Source organism: Talpa occidentalis, unplaced genomic scaffold, assembly GCF_014898055.3.
Source record: "Talpa occidentalis isolate TD23 unplaced genomic scaffold, MPIMG_talOcc4v2.1 talOcc4.4, whole genome shotgun sequence".
NCBI classification, from domain to species: domain Eukaryota; kingdom Metazoa; phylum Chordata; class Mammalia; order Eulipotyphla; family Talpidae; genus Talpa; species Talpa occidentalis.
The window spans coordinates 129,965,180-129,988,942 of record NW_023604295.1 but is presented as its reverse complement, the minus strand read 5'-3'; the positions used below and the strand labels follow the sequence as shown (position 1 = coordinate 129,988,942).

Below are 23,763 nucleotides of genomic sequence, written 5' to 3'. Positions count from 1 at the left end.
ATTTAGGGAGCAGTCCACCCAGCAAACAAGCCTGCACTCTACCCGTTCAGAGAGTAGCAATCATTTCAGACCATCATTTCAACAGATACATAAAATTGTGCAGGCTGTGATCACTGTTTAATACTTGAGTTTCTACAGGGATGAAGTAGCAGAAGGTGCTGGGCTACCAGGAGGTGATGTTATTTGAAATTTAAAAAAATAAATTATGCAGTCATTGCTTTGACCTGCAATGGGTCCTGCAATTTGGGACTCAGCCTTAACTTTAACACAGCAACAAACTAGTGTAATATAGTTCAATGGTTGCATTTGAGTCTATCCTAAAACCTGCATGCTGTCCCCAAATGAGCAGGCTTATATGTAATGACAGTATTTTATCATCTCTAAAACTTAACAAATATAGATAAGAACTAGCATTTAAATATGTCATCTATATTAGGTGATATGAACTTAATATACATTTCATCACATCAAATTTTAAAATACTTATGGGACATATTCTGAAATTCTGTCACTTTCTTAGACTGCATAGATAACACAAGAATTAATAGTTTTTGGAATTAAAGATGTTCAATATTATGCATGCAGTGACAGTACAACACATGGTTAGAAGACAGAAGAAGCAAAAATCAAAACAAGACATAAAAAAAAAAAACGGCCTAATTATAGAGTATCTGTTTAGTCCCCAGTATCATTCATTAACTCATGGTTCCTGCAGACATGCAGGTCAAGTGGCCTGGGGCCTGGGTCCAGCTTTCTATCTTCTTGGTGACCTTGTGCCACCATCAAGGTAATGGCCCCAAATTCCTCTTCATAATTCTTCTGAATCCATGGTCAGAAGAATATGTTTTAATGCTGAAGTCTGAAGTCCAGAGGTTTCACAGAAATAGGAAGAATGTGAGGCAGATAAGAGCAGAGGAGAAAAAAAAGTTACAATGGTGTGGAAATAGAAGGTATTATAAGGCCTTCCTCTTACAGTGAGCCCCCAGTACCTCCACATCTCCAGACCCCCCTGTGCTCAGCCTCCCTTTGAGGTGAGCAGGGATGTAGATCTTGGAAAGGAAATGTGCTGTGTGAAGACAGGAATTATTTTTTCCATTTTGTAAATAATTTTCTTTCTTGTTTATAAAGACTCTCCTCTCCCCCATCAGATAAAAAAGGATGAATGTCTGGAGGAAATAACTATTGCTCCTTGAAAACAAAAGGGACAAATTTGCATATTTCTGCTTAGTGAATTTAGTGTTCATGTTGCACAAAAGACAGTGGGGAAGTTTAAGGCAAGAAAAGAAGGAGAGGGTCCATAGGAAGGAGATATGAGCTCATCTAAGAGCCATGAATTTTTTTTTATAAAGGCTAAGCAACTCTTGAGAAATATCCTGAATTCAGAGACTATTCTCATGTTATATATCTAAGGACTTGTATTCATATACACAAGTTGTTTATTGATTATATATTTATTTCTTAGTGATTTGTAGGATTTGTATATACCTCTCCAACATAGGTATATACAAATCCTATAAATACAGACAATATTAACATTAAATAATATCAACATTAAAAATGGGCATTGTCAAAATAGCCAATAGTCATATGAAAAGGTGCTATCAAATGTCATTAGGAAAATGCACATTAAAAACTCAATGTGATAATACTACATAATCTAGCCAAATGACTTTTTAAAGAAAAGATAGTATGTGAAGCACACTATCATAAATTCCTAATGGATGTGTAAATCAGAACCAATTCTTCAAAAAAGTAGCAGTAATTATTACAAAGGCAAAGTACATGCATATATTGTGACCTACCAATTATACTCTCATGTCTATACTCAATAGAAATGTACTTTTCCATGCTACAGAGGTGATCAGCATTCTCTTCCAGATATTAGTCCAGCTAGAGACAGATTTTCTCCCCAAATGGCATTACATTACATATTCTGTCCTGAAAACTGTTTAATTTTTTCACTTACTATTTTAAAATATCTTTTCATGCCAGTACATATAGATGATATTAACAAATTCAGTTGGAGCAAAACTTTAGATGTTTTTCTCTACATCAAAGAGGCCCTGCAGGTGGCTGTGGCAAACCTGCACATTAGCTGCATTTAAAAAAAAAATCTAATTAAGCAAAGTAAGAATCCAGGACACCTCTCACTATGTCATCTTCCTGACACTGCTCCCATAGCTCAGGCATCTGCTACTATCAAAGGGACACGCCTCACCCACCCACTTTGTAAGAAGACTCTGTGTAGACAATTTGGGGTACGTCTGCCTGGAGTGGAAGAGAGTGAACACGGCCTTGGTCAGAAATGGGGCAGCCTTCTCCCTGTCCTCCCTTCTCCTTGGGCAGGCTGGGGTTTGTCTTTGCTCCTTTTGAGAGTTCTCCGTAAGTATGTCTCCTCAATCCCTCCTTTCTCAGTATCACTTTGCTCCCCTGCATTTAGAAATCTTGGCATCCATCCTCTCCTACCTGTCCCTTCCCTGTTCTCTTAGGTTCGGGCTTTTCTTGGTCCAGAAGATAGTATGGAAAATATCTGGAACACAACCATCTAAGTCAGTCCTTCAGTGTTTCGGTCAGGCACTGAGCAATTTGAAAACCCATGTCTGCAAACTCCACACCACAGCAGTAGCTGCTCTGAATGACTCCCCAGCGCTGGGGAGGCTGCCAGTCCTAGCAGACAACAGGAGCTGCGGGTGGTGCAGAGAAGCTAATGGCCAGGTACCCAGCAAGGAACAGTAAGTTCCAAAAGCTGACTTTCAAAGCAGGTGCCTCTTTATTTTGATTGTAAGAAGGAGGGAGCACTCTCTCTCCGCAGGCATTCTCCCTTGCTCAGGAGCAGGGTCCTATAACCCAAAGCTTAGCCCGCCTAATCCCCAAACCCCTCTGCGTCTCCAGGTCCCTTCTCTCTTCTGCGCTGCATTCCAGTTAAGTGTCTCTAGTTACACTCCTCACTCTCTATGCAGCGCCCCAGCTGTTTTCCGGGCTTTCGTTTTCTGCTAGAACCAAACAAAGAGGCCCAAGTGCATTATGCAGGCTTTGCTATGCATGCACAGCAACCGCCTCCAGGGTGTTTTGTCTCGCAGCCTTGGAAGCCCCAACTTAGTCACGAGGGCCAGAGAGGCCCCTGCAGTGAGAAATCCGGGAATCAAGGTCCCCACTTCAGGGTGGCCTGGCCATGGAAGGGCGAAGTGAGCGGGGCCTGGCACCACCTCTTTCCCCTCCCACACGCACCGCACCCCCAGCCCCTGCCCGGGAACTCCTCCCAGGACCAGCGCCTTTGAACTCCAGGGACTGAACCCCGCTCTGGTGCCCCCAGAGACCAGGCCCTGCCATCCCCACAGTTCTGAGCCCTGAGCACAGCGGCTGCTGCAGCGATGATGGGGCTGTGGCTGGTGCCCATCGGGCAGAAGCTGCTGCTCTGGAGCGCCCTGAGCGCTGTCTCCCTGGCGGGCGCCTCCCTGATCTTGAACTTCCTGCAGATGGTGGCGAGCTATGCGCGGAAATGGCTGCAGCTGCGCACGGTCCCCACCATCGCGGGCGCCTACCCCGTGGTGGGCCACGCGCTGATGATGAAGCCGGATGCGAGAGGTAAGGAGCTCTCCAAGGCGGCTCTGCCCTGCCCGAGGTGGGTTCCCTGGCGTGACCCCGCCTAGCAGGGAGCCTGTGACAAGCAGGAGCTCCTCCTGCAGCCTGAGCCGAGGTCCCGGTCTTGAGTGTTGGCCGCTGGCAGAGACAATCTGTTATGTGCTAAGAATGGACTCCAGATTCTCTCCAGCTTCTCTGACACCTGCCAAACTCGCCACTGCCCTCCATTTGGAGGAACTTTTCCCCCATGTGTAGTACAGGTAACAGGGTTTTCAAACTCCTGTCCTCGCTTCTTTTCTCCCCCCTTGTAGCTCTCCTGCCTCAAAACTCTGTTGTGTTTCCTCCTATCATGGCTGTTAAAGCTTTAAGGACAGAAACTTTCCAGGAACCAGGCCAATATCTTAAGATTTAGCACTGTCCCCCACTGTCTGGAGTTTAAGGGACTGGGGTTCATTTGAGCCCAGGAAGGTCCCCTCCCCCCAACACAAACACACACACACGCACAAACACACACACAAATTCACAAGTACCTCACATGAACTTGGCTACAACTCTCATTCCTTCTTGACCTTCAATATTTTAACCCTTTTAGAGAACTACTACAATGGCAGGTCTCCTGGCAAAATTAATCAGAGGATTTCAGTAGACCTATTTACCGTGGGTGTGTTGTTTATTCGACTCATCTTGAAGAATTAGATTTATATTATGCTTTGTTGCTGGAAAAAAATGACTTCCAGCTAAAAAGTTCTCAGTAACACCAAGTATTTGCAGTCACCCATCAGGGAAGGCAAATTAGAGCTTAGCACTTGATTTATTGAGTGTTTAGGTTGAAATACCCAGAGCTGACAGCCCCAAATGACTACTGTAAAAAGAGCCAAGAGCAGATCCCAATTTGTCCTCAGATTAATGAATAATAGTTTTACAGGCTGATCATTAACTTCAAAGCTTGAATGATTATTTCTTCCATTTTCTTTGTCCAAATCAATAGAATGATGTTATTTCATCTTCCCGGTTATATAAGACCTCAAGAGAAAGCGTTACCAAAATATTGAAATTGTCTTCTGGCAGAACAAATTCATATAAACCTTTAACCAACCCAATATCAGCGTGACTGGTGTTGCCAGTGATCCCACAAGACATTTAGAGATGTGACTATTACCTTTAAAATTATCTTTGTTCATAGTAAAAGCAGAGCTAAACTCCTCTTCCACTCTAAGGCTTTAAGTGTAGAAATACAGCTCCACAACAGGAAGCAACATATTTAAATCTCATCATCTTCTCTGAGGGCATTTTTCTAAGAATTGAATCTCTAGTGAATAAGACCTACTTCAAAACAAACTGTGAGTGGGTTTGAGTAAAGTAATTCTCTTTGGAATTACTTTCTGAGTGAAGGAATGAAAAATACTGTCTTATACAAAAATCTATCAACAAGTACTGGATTTTTCCAGGCTTGCAAAAAAGTTTTTGAGAAGGTGCTTACTTATAAACTGTATTATAGAGTTGTTTTAGGATTAAATTGAATGCATGCAGTTTCCAAATCATTGTTGAGAACTTAGTAAGAATAAGTTTCTTAATTGTTAGTCAACATTTATTGAGGCCCTGTGTTGTGTTCAGCATGGAAATTGGCAAAATTATGGTTATCAGAATATTCTAAATATTTCTCAGTTCTTAATCACCTTATCTCATACCAGAGAAGGAACCTTTCACTTTGGGAGGACAGTACAAATTCTGACCTCAGTAATCCCAACTGAAATATTGCAGTTGACTTCTCATTGTCCTCTCGAACTCTGTTCTCTCAACTGTCTGGCCTATTATATCAACACTTGCCTTCCCCAACTGCTCCCTGCTGTTGGACTTGATACCTTCAAACTTCAGGTTCAGATGTCCCATCTTCTCTATCAGACCAGACCAAGACAGACAGTACATGAGCATGACACTATATTTTGACACTGATGATTTGTCCTTACTATTGTCATGGCACTTCTGACATCTGTTTTGACTAGAAGATCTCTTGAAGCAGTATTGCCTAATACTAAGGTGGATCATTCTGGAGTCTGGTGATCTTGGGGTCAAAACCAGTTTCTACCATTTTCTAGCTGTGGGAATGAGCAAATTATTTAATGTGCAGAGATATTGAGTAATGTCAGTAATAATAATGCCTTCCATTTATCTGTCATGAGGCAACTATCATGGGTCTAATATCCTTAGCACTAGATTTGGCCTATAGTAACCTGTGACAGCAAATACATCTGACATAATGAATGCTAGTTTTCTAGGATATCTTATTAGGCATTGGTGTCAAAATGTGCAAATACTTTATCAAAATCTCATTGCCACTTATTTAGTAGCATATACAGTGGACAGCCCTGAATCTTAGCCCCTTTCTCACTGGACTGTGAGTCCATGGGGGTTGAAGTAAGGGATAATGAGGAGCAGGGATAGGCTGTCTATGCACACATTTATTGGCACTGAAGAAGCTCTGGAAATGTTTAACGGTTTGTTTTATTATGCCATGTACTTTTGTCCCTGGTGCCCAAATTCCCATGTGCAGCAGCTCTGTTGAAATCTCGAGTGCATATCAGTAGCCTCGTAGTGGGGTTGGGGTAAGTCCGGATGTGTCATTTGGGCATTGCCTTTGCTCAGTAAAAGTCCTGGTACCCACATACCTACCAGCTGGCCTGCCCCCCACCCATCCCTATCTTGCCTTTTCTGGCTGTGTAGTGAGGCCTCAGTTCTTAACGTGCAATCAGCTCCCAACTAGAACTCAATCCTTTTCCTTAACTTGCTGAATGAGGGTCACGACAACTGTCTAACCTTTGCCAGCTCTCTTCTGAGGCCTGGACCCTGACTCCTCATCCTTTAGTCACCGGGTACGGCCATGGGTTTCTACCGGGTGGCGTTCACCAGTGTGCTGTTCCTTGATGGACACTTTTGTCACTGAATGACTTCTCCCAGTGCCATGCTGCATTTCCCGGGCTGGGGCCTCCTGGGTGTTAGCACAGAGAGTGGTGGTGCCTCAGTTTCTCACAGCCCTTCAATGCTGTCGTTGGGATGATGTACACCGTTTCGCCATACCCAGTAGCAGAGCAGTCATGAAGCAGGATCAGAATGACTAACCCAGGTGCATCAGATCTCACCCTTTTTCACCCCAGAATCTTCCTGTGGTCTATTTACTCCCAGATCTCACACACATAAGTTTTATGTTCCTAAAATAAAATCCAGTGCTGTTTATCCTCATCAGAAATGTTTGGTTACTCCCAGAGCCTATGAGAGAAAATCAAATCCCATGACCCGCCAACACTCCAGTCTCATCACCCTGTGTGATGTCTCTTAATCCTGTGCTGTGGCTGGACACACGGGGAATTTTCAGACCTCCCATTCTCTGCTCTGCTTTGTATACTGTTTGATTTATAATCTCTGTCACCATCTCCCTTTTTCTGACTATAAAAATCCAGCTTATCCTTACTTCATGATACTTCCCATGTTATAGACTGAATCTGTAACTCCTCAGAATTTAAAATTTTAATGACATTTTCCACAGAAATAGACCCAACAATCCTAAAATTTCTACAGAATACAAACAATGCCAAATAGCCAAAGCTATCTTTTATAGATAATAATGAAAATTAATGGTAGTTTATTTGTTGAGCTTATGTAATGTGTCATTAACCATCATGCTAAATATTTTATAAGCTTTAGCTCAATTAATCCTCACAAAAACCTTTTATGGCAGCTACTGTCAATATATACAAGCCCATTTTACATTCAGAAAAATCAGTCTTGGGGATGTTACTTAAGTTGTCACAGAATTAATGTGTTTCAAGCACATTGTGTGACATTGTAGTGTTTTATATTGCTATAGGTTGTTTTTTTATCCCAAGCATTTTATTTTTTTTTAATTTTTATATTCCCCATAAAATTGCGCCCCCCTTATTTTGGCCCCATATTGCTATAAGTTTTGACTCTACTTTGAAATCATATTTTATGTCAATCCTGTCTTCATATATTTTCAGCTTTTTAAGTCATGTTTACTGAGTTAGCATTGGTTTATAACACTACATGTTTTGGTGGTATAGGTTCACATTTCTACAAATGTATGTTATGACACCACACACATGACCCACCAAAGCTTTAGCAACCCTCCACCATAGTGCATTGGGCCTACTATCTGCTTTTCTCCTACTTTCCTCCTCCTCCCCCTCTTACACTCTCAGTTCTGCAGTGAAATTCAAGGGTTTGTTTCATGTGTTCCTTTGCTTTGTTTCTCTATATCCTTCATATGAGTTTAATTACTCAGATTTCCTTTTACCTTCTGACTTATTTTCACGTATCATCATCCCCTCCAGCTCCATCCATGTTGTCCCAGTCAGATTTCATTTTTTTTTAATGTTTGAGTAGTAATCCATTGTGTGTGTATGTATATATATATGACATATTTTTAGAGACTCATCTGTCATTGGGCACTTAGGTTGTTTTCATAACTTGGCTATTGTAAATAGTGTTGCAATGTACATAGCTGTGTATAAATCCCTTTGAATTAGTTTTTTGTATTATTCAGGTAGTTACCTAGGAGAGGATTCCTGGATCAGATAGCAGATCTACTGTTAATGTTTTGAGAAACCTCCATACTATTTTCCAGAAAGACTGCACTAGCTAGCATTTCCACCAACAATGTACAAGGGTTCCTTTTCTTCAACAATCTTACCAATACTCACTGAGAAAGTATTTAATAAGATACAATCTCCATTTATAATAAAAGCTCAATAAAACAGGGCTAGAAGGAACATACCTCAATATAGTAAAGACCATATGTGACTAACCCACAGCTAACATCATACTCAGTGGTGAAAAACTGCAAGCTTTTAAGATCAGGCAATGACAGGATGTCCACTCTACCAATACTGCTCACCATAGTATTTGGAGTCCTTTCTAGAGCAATTAGGCAAGAGAAAAGAATAAAAGTAAGCCAAATGGAAAAAGAAGAGGTAAAACTGCCACTATTTGAAGATTATATTATAATATACATGGAAAAGCCTAGGCTCTACTAGAAAACTATTATAAACAATAAATTAATACAGTTAAGTGCAGGCTACAAAATCAATGCACAAATATCTATTGTGTTCCTACATGCAACAATGAACTAGAAGAGAATGAAATCAAGAAAACAACCTTATTTACAAAAAGAACTAAATTAGGAATTAACTGAACAAAAGAGGTGAATGACCTATACAACAAAAAATATGACAGTGTTAAAAGAAATAAAAGACACAAGGAAATGGAAAAATATTCCATGCCTGGATTTGAAGAACTAATATCATTAAAGTGGCCATTTTACCCAAAGCAATATGCAGATTTAATACAGTCTCTGTGAAAATTCCAATTGTTTTCTTTAAGGAATTAGAGCAATCATTCCTGAAATTTTTATGGAACCATTAAAGACTTCAAATAGCCAAAGCAATATGGCCCCAGATTTAAAATTATGCTACAAAGCAATACTAATCAAAACAGTATTCTATTATTCTAAAATAGACTCACAAATCTATGGAATAGAATTAAGAGCCCTTACATATAACTTTACATGTACAATTAACTACAACAAAGGCTCCAAGAGTATATATTAGATAAAGAAAATTTTTCTTTAACAAATGGTGCTGGGAAAACTGGACACTCACATGCAAAACAATAAAACTGGATCACTGCCTTACATCATAAACAATAATTAACTCAAAGTAGATTAAAGACTTGAATATAAGATCTGAAACCATAAAACTCCTAGAACAAACATGTACTGTTAATTCCTTGATTTTTTTTTTTTTTAGGTGTTATTAACACAAAGCAGTAAGAATAGAGCTCCCCATAAGAAAGGAGATATTTTGAAGACCCTGAAGCTTTTGAGAAGTTGAATCATTAGGACAGGAGAGTTTTTAGAGAATGAAGGAAAGCCTCTGCCAGGGGAGAGGTAGGACAATAAAAGGGCAGGGTGGGCTGGAGAAATTTAACAGTCCAAAGTTCTTAGAAAATGCATGAGATGGGGCCACCACAAGTATATCTGACACTTGACATTTCACAGTTTATCAGTATATTTTATTTGTATTATCTCACTCCTAATTAAACTGTATCACCCTATAATTCTATCATTAAATCATTTAACAGGGACTGTATGGTTTACCTGTGAAATATGAGAGAACTAGGAGATTTAAGTGTCTTTCCCCAATTTTTTTTTAAAAAGCAACAAAAACTCCAAAAGACACAATAAGGAACTTACTACAAAATGTTTGTCTTAATTGAATTTAATGTTAAATATCTTCTCACAGAATTTTTTCAGCAGCTAATTTCTTACACTGAAGAATACCGACACGTACCGCTGCTGAAACTCTGGCTTGGGCCAGTGCCTGTGGTGGCCCTTTATCATGCAGAAAATGTGGAGGTAGGTGGTGAAGATGATCAGTATTCCACTGTTTATTTGATGATGTGAGAACCTCGTTGGAATAATGTTGTAAATGTATTCTAGTGTATTGTGTTAATGTCAGTACCCTGAGTATTCCATTAAGGTATTTCAGGCTCTGTGGTGAATTTAATGCATTCTGGATTCTCTAAATCCTGCAGAGTCGCTTGCTCTAGATATCTGTGCACATTTGGTCCCAATATGTCTATTCTCCAGTTTTGAAAACTTTACAGGATTATTCCAGAAGGTGAGTGCATGCTATCTGCCAGGCACTATTTTTTTATTATTAATATTTTATTTTATATAATTCTTACATCATTTTTCATTTTTGTACAATGTGTGCATTTTCATTTTGGTTATAATCCCCATACAATTGCACCCCCCCTCTTATTTTGACCCTAGTCCTTCCTCTCTCCACCCCTCCTACCCCCCCAGTAGTGTGTCTCTGGTTTATAGTTGCTTGTTGATTTTGATTTTTACTTTGTATTAATTAGTCTTTTTCCTGGTCCCTTATTTAGGTTTTCTAAATTCCTGCTATGAGTGAGACCATCCAGTATTTTTCTTTTTCTTTCTGACTTATTTCGCTGAGCATGATCCTATTCAAAACTATGAGACGAGCAGCCCTTTCTACCCGCTTGTGTCTATGCAAATGTACTTTACTCTCCTCTCCCTTTCTAATAAACCTGAAAATAAATAAAGAAATAAAAATATAAGACCAATAAAATGTGAATGTCTTCCTCAAGGGCCTCAGAGTCTCATACTATATCCATATAAATAAATTATTCCAAATTAACTTTTCTAAATGGGAATGCAGCTATGCTCTGAGAGGACATATACTACTAATCTATAATATTGAAATTACTCCTTAAAAATATTGTATATATTTTACTTATTATGATGACACTGAAGAAATTACCTTGTGGTTGATAAGAAAAGGCAGTGAAAATGGGATAAACTGTTTCTCTTCATGGAACAAAAATAAAAATGGAAATTTCTAGGGAATAGTGCTGGGATAGTCTTTCTTAGTTACTGTGGTGAAAATGTTGGAGTTTCTTTTATACCACAACTGGAACCCTCGTTCAGAGTCAATAGTAAGGGCAACAGACAAAGGATTTCAGTTACTTCCTATGGTACATAGGTTAGGACTAGGGGGGCAGGGTTCTGTCCAGAGTGAAGGAGTTCAGCAAGAACCCTGGGGAGTATTTTGTGCTCAGATGTCAATGCTCATCCACTAAATGCTCTACTTCACTTTGCAAATAGGCAACCTAGTCACACCCCTGTGTCAGAGCAGCCACAGAGACACCTGCCAGGAAGGAGAAAGGAGAGAGAGAGCAGGGGCAGGGAGCAGGGGAGAAGAAGGTCGGGGAGAAGAGGAGGAGGGGGACCTCTAAGTCCAGTGTTACGTGCCTGCTGGAGACACTCAGATGTGTACGTCTAGCTCCAGCTTTTAGCCTGAGTTTCACATCTGCTTATAGACGAGGCTAAGTTCAATACCTGAAAATGACCTGGTGATTCTCGTCTCCCTAAATGTAGTCCATCTCTGGATTCACCTGCCCACGCTCCCCACCCAGCGCACTTGCTTAATACATAACTCTTCTAGATCCTAGGTCATGACAGGAAACAAGAAATCATCTTGGACCGTTTTCCTTTCTCTCAATTCCTTTTAGTCACCAAGTTTTTGATAGTTATAGATTCAAAGCTCTAATTGAATTTCTTCCAGGCAGAGAAATGAAAATGAATCACAGAGTAATAATGGCGATGCAATGTTGCTCTAAGTGTGTTCTAAGCAGATATCCTTATCACTGAGATTGTTTTGATGTCTATATATGTCTCAAAATTTTTTTTTCTCTTTCTAAGGTAATTGTGACTAGTTCAAGGCAAATTGACAAGTCCTATCTGTACAAGTTTTTAGAACCCTGGCTTGGCCAAGGACTTCTTACAAGGTATGTCAATGTCAATTTGTAATGCTGTTTTGTAGAAACAATTGCTTCTATGGTTAATTTGATATATCATAAATTGACACGAGGTTGTTCTGTCAGGAGGTAGGAGGGAAGCTGGAAAACTAGGTCTGGCTAACAATGGGCCTTTGGCAAACAGGTGCCCAGGTATAAGGTGATCTCCAGCCACCATTTTCCGTAATGACAATAACCTGTTTGCAACAAGAATTAGGAGGTCCTGATGGATGACTGAAGTGAAGCAAAGGAAAGTTTGTAGCAGGGAATTTAGAAAAGCTAATAAAAAGGCAGTCAGCCTCAAAAAGGCCTATTGAGTCAGTAACCCCAACCCTAGCACTTACATCTGGATTAGGACCCCATGTTCTGTGAGAGGCCTAGCAAGGGACCCTTGGGGGGACTTTGGAGAACTCAAGATAATGGATAGCAAAACAAAATCAGGGAGCATGGGCATCATCTCAGCACTAAGATGTTGATAGAGAGAACAATCCTCTTATTTTTAGAAACTCAGAACTTAAAGCTTTGCAAAAAATAATTTTCAAAATTTTATGTATGTTCTTTCATGCACTAGTAATATAAAACATAAAATCCACATTATGTAACTATATATGAATCTTTGTCTTTTTGATGAAAACATTTGCAGATATGTAAATTAAGCTCTTTCAAGAGATTTTTGTTGACATGATTGTATTTATACTTTATTTGCTTCAGATGATGCTTCTCTTTGTCACTTCATTGTTTTTCTAGTACTGGAAACAAATGGCGCGCTCGCAGAAAAATGTTAACACCCACTTTCCATTTTACAATTCTGGAGAACTTCTTAGATGTCATGAATGAACAAGCAAATATATTGGTTAATAAGCTTGAGAGACATGTTAACCAAGAAGCATTTAACTGCTTTTCTTACATCACGCTGTGTGCCCTAGATATCATCTGTGGTGAGTCTCACCCATTAGTGTAAAGACAATATGACCCAAATGGAAAAGAGCTATTGTTCATGGAAAGGTATAGGAGGGGGTTGGAAAGGACGCTGAATTCTCCAGGGTGGGCCTACTGTGGAGCTGCTGCCTGAGAACAGCACAGGGCTGAGAGCAGAACAGCCAGAGTCCACCTGCCAGGAAGGAGAAAGGAGAGGGCAGGGGCAGGGAGCAGGGGAACAGAAGGTGCAGGAGAAGAGGGGATGGGGGGACTTTAAAATACATAAGAACCAAACAGGATTTATGTCTTTTTTTGGTCAAGTGCCTGCCCCTGGAAAAGAAACACAAAAAATGTGCACGAACTAAATGTTTGTTCCTCACCATATTTTGTAGAAACTGCTATGGGGAAGAATATTGGTGCTCAAAGTAATGAGGATTCTGAGTACGTACGTGCTGTTTATAGGTAAATGGAGGCCTTTTGTTTGTTTTTAAAATCATATGTGGTTTGGGACTAAAAAATTATTGCTAATTATTTCTATTTGTGTTGTATATCTTCTCAATGTTTCGTAACAAAACATTATATTACAAATTAATTTAATTAGACAGGGATTTCAATAGAGGAATGACTGATATCTTGAGATATCACCTTATGATACTAAGTAATAAAAGATAGATGTAAACAATGTTTTGTAGTATGATTACAGTAGGTAAGAAATAGTCATAGAGAAAACCTAGAAGATACTCTACCAAGATGTTTGCTGTGGTCATTATTGTTTTGTTTATAGCCTTCTCTTTCTTATTCCATTTTTTTCCAGCTCTTCAGTCTCCTTTTCCATATTTTCAGCATTGAATATATGTTATTTTTCAACCTATATAATCGGTTTTATTTTAAACAATTGCTTATTTTTATTTAACTATGAAGAGGCGGGGCAGGATTTCATTAGATGTAGCCTATCTAAGTCCATTGCTCATTTCATATCATTTAGATACATAATTATCGAGTACCTGTTATTATCTCCTTTATTGCATACGGTATTAACTAGTTTTATTGTGCCACACAGCAGACAGGATAACCTGAGAGACAGGGATTGAAACAGATAAATATAAACATCCTTTATAGTAAATGCTTAGAAAGATATATCCATTTTGACCTATCCAGTTTGATATTTATTGGAAAACAATAATATGGCCTACACTTTGGGTGGCCAGGAAAGGCTGTTCTGAGAATTGGCATCTAAACTGAGCATGAAAGACGAGACCATGCAGAGACCTTTCTGCCCCAACCCTGGAAACAAGGAGGGATTTGCTCAGCCCTCGGTGTGACAGATGGCTACTTAAAGAGTAATTTTTTGTAGAAGAGGCCAGTCAGTTTATTCTGTCACTTTTGAGGAGTTATCAATGAGGAGTTATCAATGAGGTATCAATGAGGGAACACTGAAAAGAGGCAGACTACCTCTTGAGGGTGACTCGTATCATAGGCAGCCTCGGGAAGTCAGAACTCTCCTTGGAGAAACAGAAGTGACCATCTAGTAAGGAGGTTTTAAAACAGATCCTTCATTCCTCTAAAGTTGATTTACATTTTAGCTTCACTGAATGTGTAAGAATAGTCCATACCTAGCTTATTGAGCAGGAATCATGGATTCTGAGTACCCTATAAGACAAATCATCATCATTCCCACATTTACCCACACTGAGATCAAGCACCAACTAGGTGCCCAAGATATACACAGGAGATGTTTCAGCTGAGATACTTTTATCCTGTTTGTAGGATGAGTGACACGATACATCGAAGAATGAAGATGCCCTGGCTGTGGCTTGACCTTTTGTTCTTTATGGTTAAAGAAGGAAGGGAGCACAAAAGGAGTCTAAAGATACTACATAATTTTACTAAGAATGTAAGTTCTCAATTTTTTTTTACTGCAGCAAAATATACAAAATTTAACATGATAGCCATTAAAAATGTACAATTTAGTAGCATTAAATGCATTTATCATCTCATGCAGCCATCACTATTATCATTTCCAGAATTCCAAGTCCCTGATTTTTATGTTTTGTTAAAGCACCCAGTGTAGGACAATGGAGCTTGTGTCTCACAGGAGAAAAGTAGAATTGAAAATGGAAAAGTAAATCTCATGATCACATTTATATCAAATATTAAGCCCTTGCTAGATGCAATTAAACACGTGCTAGATGTATGTTTCCTACCCAAAAGGAGATGAGGCTAGAAGTAGTCTAGTGTATAAATACATAATTACAAAAAATGATATAAACAATGTACATTTATTAACAAGCAGATCACTATGTATAAGGGAGAGACTGGATCTATGTTTGAAGAGCCTTTTGGAAAATGTTTGGAATAGGCATTAGTTTTCAATGACAAGGCATTTGATGCTGCATTTTAACTTGGAAAATATCAGAATTGGCTAGTTATCACTATTTTATTTCTTTCTCAAAAATAACCAGCTGTTTTGAATAAGTCAGTATATTAAAGATGTGTTCATCAAAAAAGCAAAATTTAATTGAAGTATGAATCAAATTATAATTTTGTGGCCCCAGGCAGGTGTGCCACTGCTGGGAGGTACCTTCCCAACTGTAGTGCAGGCTCCACTGAGTGTTAATGATGTCTTTGCAACTGAAGAATGGTAACTAATTTATCATTTTTAATCACCGAGTAGTATTCCACTGTGCACATACACCACATCTTCTTGATCAATTCATCTATTTCATGGCATTTGGCTTGTTTCCACATCTTGGCTACTGTAAACAGTGCTGCAGTAAATATGGGAGTGTGAATTTCCTTTCAAATTAGTGTTTTTGTGTCTTTACATAGATTCCTAAGAGTGGAATTTCTGGATCATGTGGTAGATCCACTTTTAGTGTTTTGAGGGACCTCCACACAGCTTTCCATTGGCAGAAACATAGAGCTGGAAGGGATTATGCTAAGCAAATAAGTCAGAAGGAAAAAAGATAAATATCAGATGGCTTCACTTATATGCGGCATTTAGAGAAACCAAACAAAAGATCAGGAAAAAGTTGAAACTAGCAAGCTGACTGTAGATCTGAGGCACACAGCAAGGGAGGGGGGAGGGAAAGAGTCAAAACAGAGGAGGGAAGAGCACAAGGGACTGTGGTGATGGATCACAGGTATCATGGTGGTAGGTGAACATGGGGACTATAGCCAAGGTGAGAAATCAAATACTGTCCAAAAATTAACAATGCTGTAAGAAAATAAATGTAATTTTTTTTTAAAAATGGGGAGATGCTCACAAAGGGAAGGCAATGTTCGGGTCCTGGCTGATCCCCCTGAGGACTTTGGGAAGGAGAGACTTGTTACTAGATGATTCATTGGTGTCTCTCTTTGGGATTTGGTGGCTCTGGAGGGTCTCCATGTTGACAGAGACTGGCATGGGGAAGTACTTGAATGTGGAGCCCAATGCACAGGCCTCACTGACAGCAGGGTCCCCAGTGTCATCTTCCAGCTCTGAGTCCCTGAGCTGGGACATACTCCTGTCACCCACTCTTACACTGCCTGCCTGGCCTGAGCACAGGCCCCCAGTCAGTCTTGGCAGGGGCCACCCATAAGAACCTTGCCAAACTTCTACAATAAACATTCCCAGATCAAAAAAAATAAACAGCAAGTACAATGTGAAGTGTACATGGAAAGGAAAAACATAAAGTAGTCTAGGGAAAAAAGTGAGTACTAGGAACTAGCATAGCAGCAGTCAGGGAAGGTCTTTGTGATGGTGTGAAACTGGGCAGAGACATGAAAGATGTTGGCATCTAAGGACTAACCAACTTCCGCTTTCTTGTCTGCAGTGCACCATGTAATTACAGTGACCTACCATTAGCCGAGCACATTCTCCCCACTATCACCTAAACTTTGTCTCATTAGCTTCATCAAATCTCTTGGGATCTATCTAGTAAACTACTATCCTATCCCCTTGTTGGAAAGACTGCAAAAATAGCACTTGAAAATTTCATTTTTTTGACATTAAATTTGTTATCAAAGCCTTACTGGAAATTGCTCTAAAATATTAACAGAATTGTTTCACATATTTTCACAGGAACCTAAGTTATTGTTGAGAGAGAAATGAAAGGTTTTTAAAAATAAGTTGAAGAAATGAGTGTTTTGATAGGAGGATGTATTAATAGGTTGCATCCATTTCCAAACAAAACTTGTAATTGTTTACATCACACAGGTCATCGCTGAGCGGGCCCGTGAAATGAAGAGGGATGGAGAAAGTCAAAGTAACCACAAGGGCACCGCCTCCTCCAAAAATAAACGCAGGGCTTTTCTCGACTTGCTTTTAAATGTAACTGATGATCAAGGGAACAAGCTAAGTCATGATGATATTCGACAAGAAGTTGACACCTTCATGTTTGAGGTATTGCCTATTATGTTATTTTCCGGCATCATTAATATATTCCAGCTATAGAAACGTCAATGTTATTAAAAAATTAATCAAAATGTAGTAGTATAACAGAGGAACAGGCATTGTATTCTAATTAGAAATTATAAAATTTGAGAACCTGTTTAAAGACCAGATCAACTTCCTTCTTCAGAAAAGGATTTTGACTCTGATGGGGACAACAGTGGACACGTTTTGTTTTCTCAAGAAAACTTAAGATCTGTCAGGCATTCATAAGTAGAAAAGCAGCTAGAAATTGCTGTCAGTTCCCTATACTGCTTCATGTTTCCTTTTAATCGCTGAAACCCATGATTTCCTCATTGCCTCCTGTTTTGAAGTTCTAGCAAATGAGCGCTTAGCTACTGCTATGAGCTGTCTAAGCTCAGAAGGTAGTAAGAGTCCTGCAGAAGAGAATTTCATCAGTTTGTGATTCTAAAGGGATTTCTGGTCTTCAAATTAAAAAAAAATAGTACTTGCAAAGATGATTTTTAACTACATTAAATATTACAAAGAATGAATTTCTCAATAGGTGAATTGGGAAATAAAGATATTAAAAAGCAGCATGTGGTAATAACAAGTATAGATCTGGCAAGCTGACTCAGGAAAGTCAAACTTTTTTCCCTTAAAATTTGAGGACACCTACTTCCGCCCAGTGTCTCCTTATTAGCACAGTAATTCCAGCTACTTCTGCAAAATATGCAACTCCAGGCAGCATTGAAATGTCTAAGTGTGCACTCCAGCTTGCAGGAATTATTTTATTTTTCACTGTGGTGACATACTACATAGAATTAATTTCCTGTATTTAGAAGTCACATTGTTGTTATCAACAGTTCAAAATGGAGTTCAAATTCAGCAACAGTTCAAAATGGAGTTATCTGCTAATCTTTCAGTATAATTCTGCTTTTAAATTATTTTCCTGGGCCTTCCTGGTGGCACAAGGGGTTGAGCAATGCACCGTGAAGCAGTCCGCAGCCTCTGCAGCACGAGTTCGATCCCCAGCCAGCCAGGGAGGAGCCCACATGGCACAGCAGACCTCTCCTGACTCGCCCACTGCTCCCCTCAGCAGTATATTTCGTCAGTCTGCCTGTTCTGTTCCCCCCTCTGTGAATCCTCTCATTCTCCCGCGCATCTGGCCTGTATTTTGTTTCTTGTATAAATAAATAAATAAATCTTTAAAAAATAAATAAATGATTCTCCTTCTGTTTGCAGGGCCATGATACAACTGCAGCTGCCATAAATTGGTCCTTGTATCTGCTGGGTTCTTACCCAGAAGTCCAGAGAGAAGTCCACAAGGAGCTGGAGGAAGTGTTTGGTACGGTGCACCCTTCTGTCATTACACTTGGGTCTCCAGGCCCATGAGTCAGTGCTGCTCTGGCAATCAGGATGTGTAGAAGGACCTTCTTTAGAGATGCTGCAATGGCAGGAGGCCCCCAGGGGCACCCCCTTCCCTGCCTATGTCCTCTGCACCTTACGTTCACTTACAGGCATTGCCTTATGACCACATCACTCAAATCCCTATATCTTCTTATTTGGTATTTTCACAACATTGTGCAACGCTACCCCCACCTCATTCCAAAACATTTCAACATCACAAAAAGGAAACCCTGTGCCTTTAATCAGCCACTTCCTAGTACCCTCTCCCCCAACACATGGAAGCCACTAATTTTCTTTCAGTTTCCATGGAGTTATGTGTTCTGGGTACTTCACAATACATGACCATTTGTGTTTGGTTTCTTTTATTTAGCATATTGTCTCCTTTTATTTTGATTATGTAGAATATTAGAAGTTCTAGTTAATCTGTAGCTATTTAGCATTCAGTGATTTGATTACTGTAGTCTACTCTGAAAGCCCATCTCCCAAGCCTGGACAGGTCTTTCATTGTCATCTCCTGTATTTCCTTTAATCAGGAAGGTCTGATCGTTCTGCTAGCTTAGAGGACCTGAAGAAACTGAAATATCTGGAATGTGTTATTAAGGAGACCCTTCGCCTTTTTCCTTCAGTGCCTTTATTTGCCAGACACCTTAGTGAAGATTGCGAAGTTGGTAAGTGTTACGTAATAGAACAGCAGGGAGAGGGATGCTTGTGTGTCTGTCTTGCTCCCTCACGGCATGTTCATTCCTTCTCGACAGCGGGTTACAGAATCGTGAAAGGCTCTCAAGCCCTCGTCCTTACCTATGCACTGCACAGAGATCCCCGGTTCTTCCCAGACCCCGAGGAATTTAAGCCAGAAAGGTTCTTTCCAGAAAACTCACAAGGACGCCATCCATATGCATATGTGCCCTTCTCTGCTGGACCAAGAAACTGTATAGGTTTGTATCCATCAATTGGTTTGACCTTTTAGGCCACAGGGTAGAGAGTTTCTCTCTGTCATTTCTTTGCAATGAGGTGTTCCATTGCAGCTCTCTTTAAAAACTGCTTTCCTTTTCCCTCCACTTTACTATACATTATTATTATTTTTTAAATATTACAAAGTGCTATACTCTGGGTTTTGAACAATAGAGATGTGTTTTGCTAGTTCTGGGGACTAGAACACTGACATCAGGTGCTGGCATGGTGGCTGCTCCTGAGTACTCTCTCTTTGGCTGTAGATGGTCACCTCACCCGTGTTTCACATGATCTTTTCTCTGTGTGTGTCTGTTTCTTGTTCTCTTTGTTGTATAAGGATATAAGTCAGATTGGTACAGGGCCCATACATGTGAATTCATTTTAACTTAGTTGCCTCTTAAAGGCCCTGTCTCAGATCTCATATCCTGAGATTTGGGGTGGGAGGTTAGGTATCAACATATGATTTGGTGGGGAGGAAGCTCAGGTCATAATATAAAGCATAATCAGTTTCATGGTGAAGCTGAAGGGTAAAGTTGAACATACTCTATATGGTAGAAAACTTTTTAATAATGATTTGGTTTATTTAACCTAACTTTTATGTTTGATGCTTTTAGAATTAAATTTTGCCAACACAAAACAAAGGCTGCTTACAATTTGGCTGGTTGAACTACTTAAATAAAGTGAATGTGCATCACTATGCATTATAAACAATTTTGGCTTTAGTATCTCTAGCATTTTCTAAATGCAGGCATTTATAAAATGAAGCCAGATTTAAATGGGTGGATCAGAACTCTGGTGATCCTGCAATAAGTTACAACAAAGACTCAATAAGAAAGCAAACTAGAGTAGTGATTCTTATGCTTCAGGGAGACCTTGGGTTCATTTGGGGTACTATGAAACACAGATTCCCTGCTCTACTCCAGCTGTTCAGATGGGAACAGCAAAGGGAGCTAAATAATCTTCACTTTAAACAAGTTTCCCAATTGGTTTGATTTTCCCGGGAGCTAATGAGACTATATAAAATATTAATAGCTTAGCTCCTTATTGAAGGAGCTTTGAGTTATATTTATAATTAAATTGATGCTATTATTACATTAATTTGAAGGTCAAAAGTTTGCCATAATGGAAGAAAAGATCATCCTCTCCTGCATCTTGAGGCAGTTTTGGGTAGATTCCAATCAGAAAAGAGAAGAACTTGGCCTGGCAGGAGAGCTGATTCTTCGTCCAACTAATGGCATCTGGATCAAGTTGAAGAGGAGAAACACCAGTGAATCCTAACTTATTATTGGGCTGTGCCCTTATCATGAAAAAGGTTCTTTGTGAAGAGAAACTGCATTTACAATTTCTAGAACATAAGTTCAATATTCTTAATTCTTAGACCTAGGTTTTCCTTGTCATCACTTACCTTGGTATCAAGGTAAGCTTTTATATTTTCATCACTGCTATAGATCTTACCCCTGTTCTTAATTCCAGAAGTAGAGTTGACTAATAATGGGACCCAAATGAATATATCACAAGTTTCTGAAGAGAGGCATCCACAGGCAAACTCAATTTCAATAGACAGACCAAAGGTTATCATTTAATTGAAGTCCAGGAATTTTTAAGTTATTCTTACTCACTAGGGAACCCATGTATGCAGGCATAAATACGTATTTAATTTGAAAGGTGTGTATAATTAAGTACTTATATCTGAGTTAAAATTTTTTTGAATTCTATCAGTTCTCATCGATTATGAGAAGAGTAATTATGATACATTTTAGTTTTAATCACATAGAGTAGGCCATTTATAAATTGACTCATAGATTCTGTTCTTATTTCCCTGGACTGTACATTTATGGCATTCATTTCATTCTTTACAGTACCACAATTACAATAATGTGTCTTAAATTATTGGGAAGGATTCCTCTTGATAATCACCAGTCCCACACAATGCCTTATAAAATTAATCAATGATTTTTGCTGCTGTAAGGACGTTTACGCATGTCTAGCTATACTCCCTTTCCTAGAATTAGGGAATGTGATCATTTGGGGAGGTATATTTCTCCCCAAATTCATGAACACTAGTGGGTGACAGGTTGAAAATAGATAAAAGTTCTTTCCTCTAAATCTCTGCACTTTATCATACTTTTTACTGCAATATGCTATTATTGCGTTGTAGGACTCATGTCTAGATGAACCACTAGAACACAGATCATTTACCTCTGCTTTTGGCATATATCGTCTAGAATTCTTTAAAAGAAACGAGAAGGCATTCTCCTGTTTTTAGTCAGCCAGTGATCTCTCACTCAGTTTAGGTTTGTGTAAATTCACAAATTCAGTAAATTCAGTCCTCTAGGACATACAAGCCGGTAACTATCAACCATTCCCTACATTTTAATTTGAAACAATATCTCTGTTTACTCACTCAGAGCATTAAACACTTCTTTTAATAGATAATTTTAATGAGATTGTATCTTCAGTTTTCCTAAGACAGTAGCAGACAGAAGCAATAAGAGGGTGGAATATGTATTTTTCGTGAAAATCAAAGAGACACAAGACAAAGTCACATGGCAAGTACTGATGGCTGGCATCTAGAAGGGTCAGCAGCTCCTCTCACTTCACTATCTCAATGTCCCAAAGTGCATTGCTGTAGACCACCCCCCTACACCCCTTAATCATTAAAGTTGCTGAGAACAAGTCAAGGAATTATGTGACACAATTGAGTAGGATTCACAGCTTAGCCTTGTTGTAGAACTGGATTATGTAGAAAATCTTATGCCCAGATGACTTTGGATAATTGAAGTTACCTTCATGGCAATTAGTGTTATTTGTCAATATTATGTACTTACATTTAATCTTTGCCACTTTAAAAAAAATTGAGTAAAATACTGCTTAATGTTATCCTTTGGCTTAAGATCTTTGTTTCATCCCCTCCCCAAATTATTTGTTATTTATTTTAATTGGAAATTCGCTTAATCCATGTCAGAATTGAAATTGAGAAGTCATGTAATGGTCTGTAGGATTACAATGTGTATGCTAATATTTTGTAAATAAGACTATAATCAAATATGTTTATATCTGTATTATTTATTTTCCTTTTGCTTGAGGAGGCATCTCAAGAAAAATAAATTACATTTTAAATACGGATGCTGCATTTCATTCTAGGAATTGATGACAATTTGAAATAGAGGTAACTTTAAAAGATAAACTGGTGGGGGGACTTCCCTGGTGGCGCAAGGGGTTGAGCACCACACTATAGGGCAATCTGCAGCCTCTGCAGCACTAGTTCGAACCCCAGTCAGCCAGGAGCAGCCCACTTGGCAAGGCAGACCTCTCCTCTCTTGCCAGCTGGTCCTCTCAGCAGTGTCTTTCGGTCGGTTTGCCTGTTCTGTTCCCCGCTCTGTCTCTGGTGAATCCTCTCATCCCCCTGAATCTCTGGCCTGTACCCCAGTTCTTGTACATAAATAAATCTTTTAAAAAAAAGATAAACTGGTGGGTAACTGGCCTAAAATGAGTAATAACAGAAATCGCTCTCTCGAATTTGTTGTCATCAAAGTCGCTCAAACTTTCTAACAAAATGTTCCTTGTGTCATTATCCTGGATTGATTTTGAGTTTCCCTGACTGAAGAATAAACTAGAGGAGAATTAGAAATACAGAGCATTTTGCTTCTAAACTCAGTAAAGTATGCATGTTTGAAATATGCTGGTTCATCTTAGCAGCATTAGCTTACATTTTTAATAAAAAACAGTTCTCATTGCAGTTACATACGTAAAATATTTAAGAATCAGCTCCCGAAAAATCCAATTCACTTGTCAGAACAATATGTTGTGGTTTTGGAAGAACAGTTAAAAACAAAGGAAATTCAATCCAAAAGATCAATGAAACCAAGAGCTGGTTCTTCGAAAAAATCAATAAAATAGACAAACCCCTAGCCAGGCTCACAAAGGAAAAAAGGGAGAAAGCACAAATAAACAGGATCACAAATGAAAGAGGAGAAATCACAACGGACACAGCAGAAATCAAAAGAATAATCAGTAACTACTATGAACAGTTATATGGAAACAAGTTCAACAATCTAGAGGAGATGGACAAATTCCTACAACTCTACAATCACCCAAAGCTAGATAAAGAAGAAAGAGAACACCTAAACAGA

General features: G+C 39.2%; 1 protein-coding gene across 2 annotated transcripts; it reads left to right on the top strand.

Moving 5' to 3' along the window:
• Positions 1 to 3,083: 3,083 nt before the first annotated feature.
• On the top strand, positions 3,084 to 22,749 carry LOC119257929 (cytochrome P450 4V2-like). Of its 2 annotated transcripts, XM_037526348.2 has the most exons (12): positions 3,553 to 3,585; positions 9,402 to 9,541; positions 9,897 to 10,009; positions 11,885 to 11,970; positions 12,727 to 12,917; positions 13,290 to 13,359; positions 14,665 to 14,791; positions 17,096 to 17,281; positions 18,515 to 18,617; positions 19,213 to 19,347; positions 19,435 to 19,614; positions 20,736 to 22,749. In XM_037526348.2, exons 2-12 carry the CDS (start codon positions 9,514 to 9,516, stop codon positions 20,906 to 20,908), a joined length of 1,392 nt encoding a protein of 463 aa, XP_037382245.1. In that variant the 5' UTR covers positions 3,553 to 3,585; positions 9,402 to 9,513; the 3' UTR covers positions 20,909 to 22,749. The 2 variants fall into 2 exon arrangements, with proteins under 2 accessions (XP_037382244.1, XP_037382245.1); XM_037526347.2 differs by lacking the exon at positions 9,402 to 9,541 and having other exon boundaries at positions 3,084 to 3,585.
• The last annotated feature ends 1,014 nt before the right edge of the window (positions 22,750 to 23,763 follow it).

Excerpts from the sequence above, each read along its gene's own strand:
- LOC119257929 (XM_037526347.2), top strand. The coding sequence starts at position 3,372 with ATGATGGGGCTGTGGCTGGTGCCCATCGGGCAGAAGCTGCTGCTCTGG. Across the intron at positions 14,792-17,095 it reads TACATAATTTTACTAAGAAT|GTCATCGCTGAGCGGGCCCG; the intron begins GTAAGTTCTCAA and ends TACATCACACAG. Across the intron at positions 17,282-18,514 it reads TTGACACCTTCATGTTTGAG|GGCCATGATACAACTGCAGC; the intron begins GTATTGCCTATT and ends TTCTGTTTGCAG.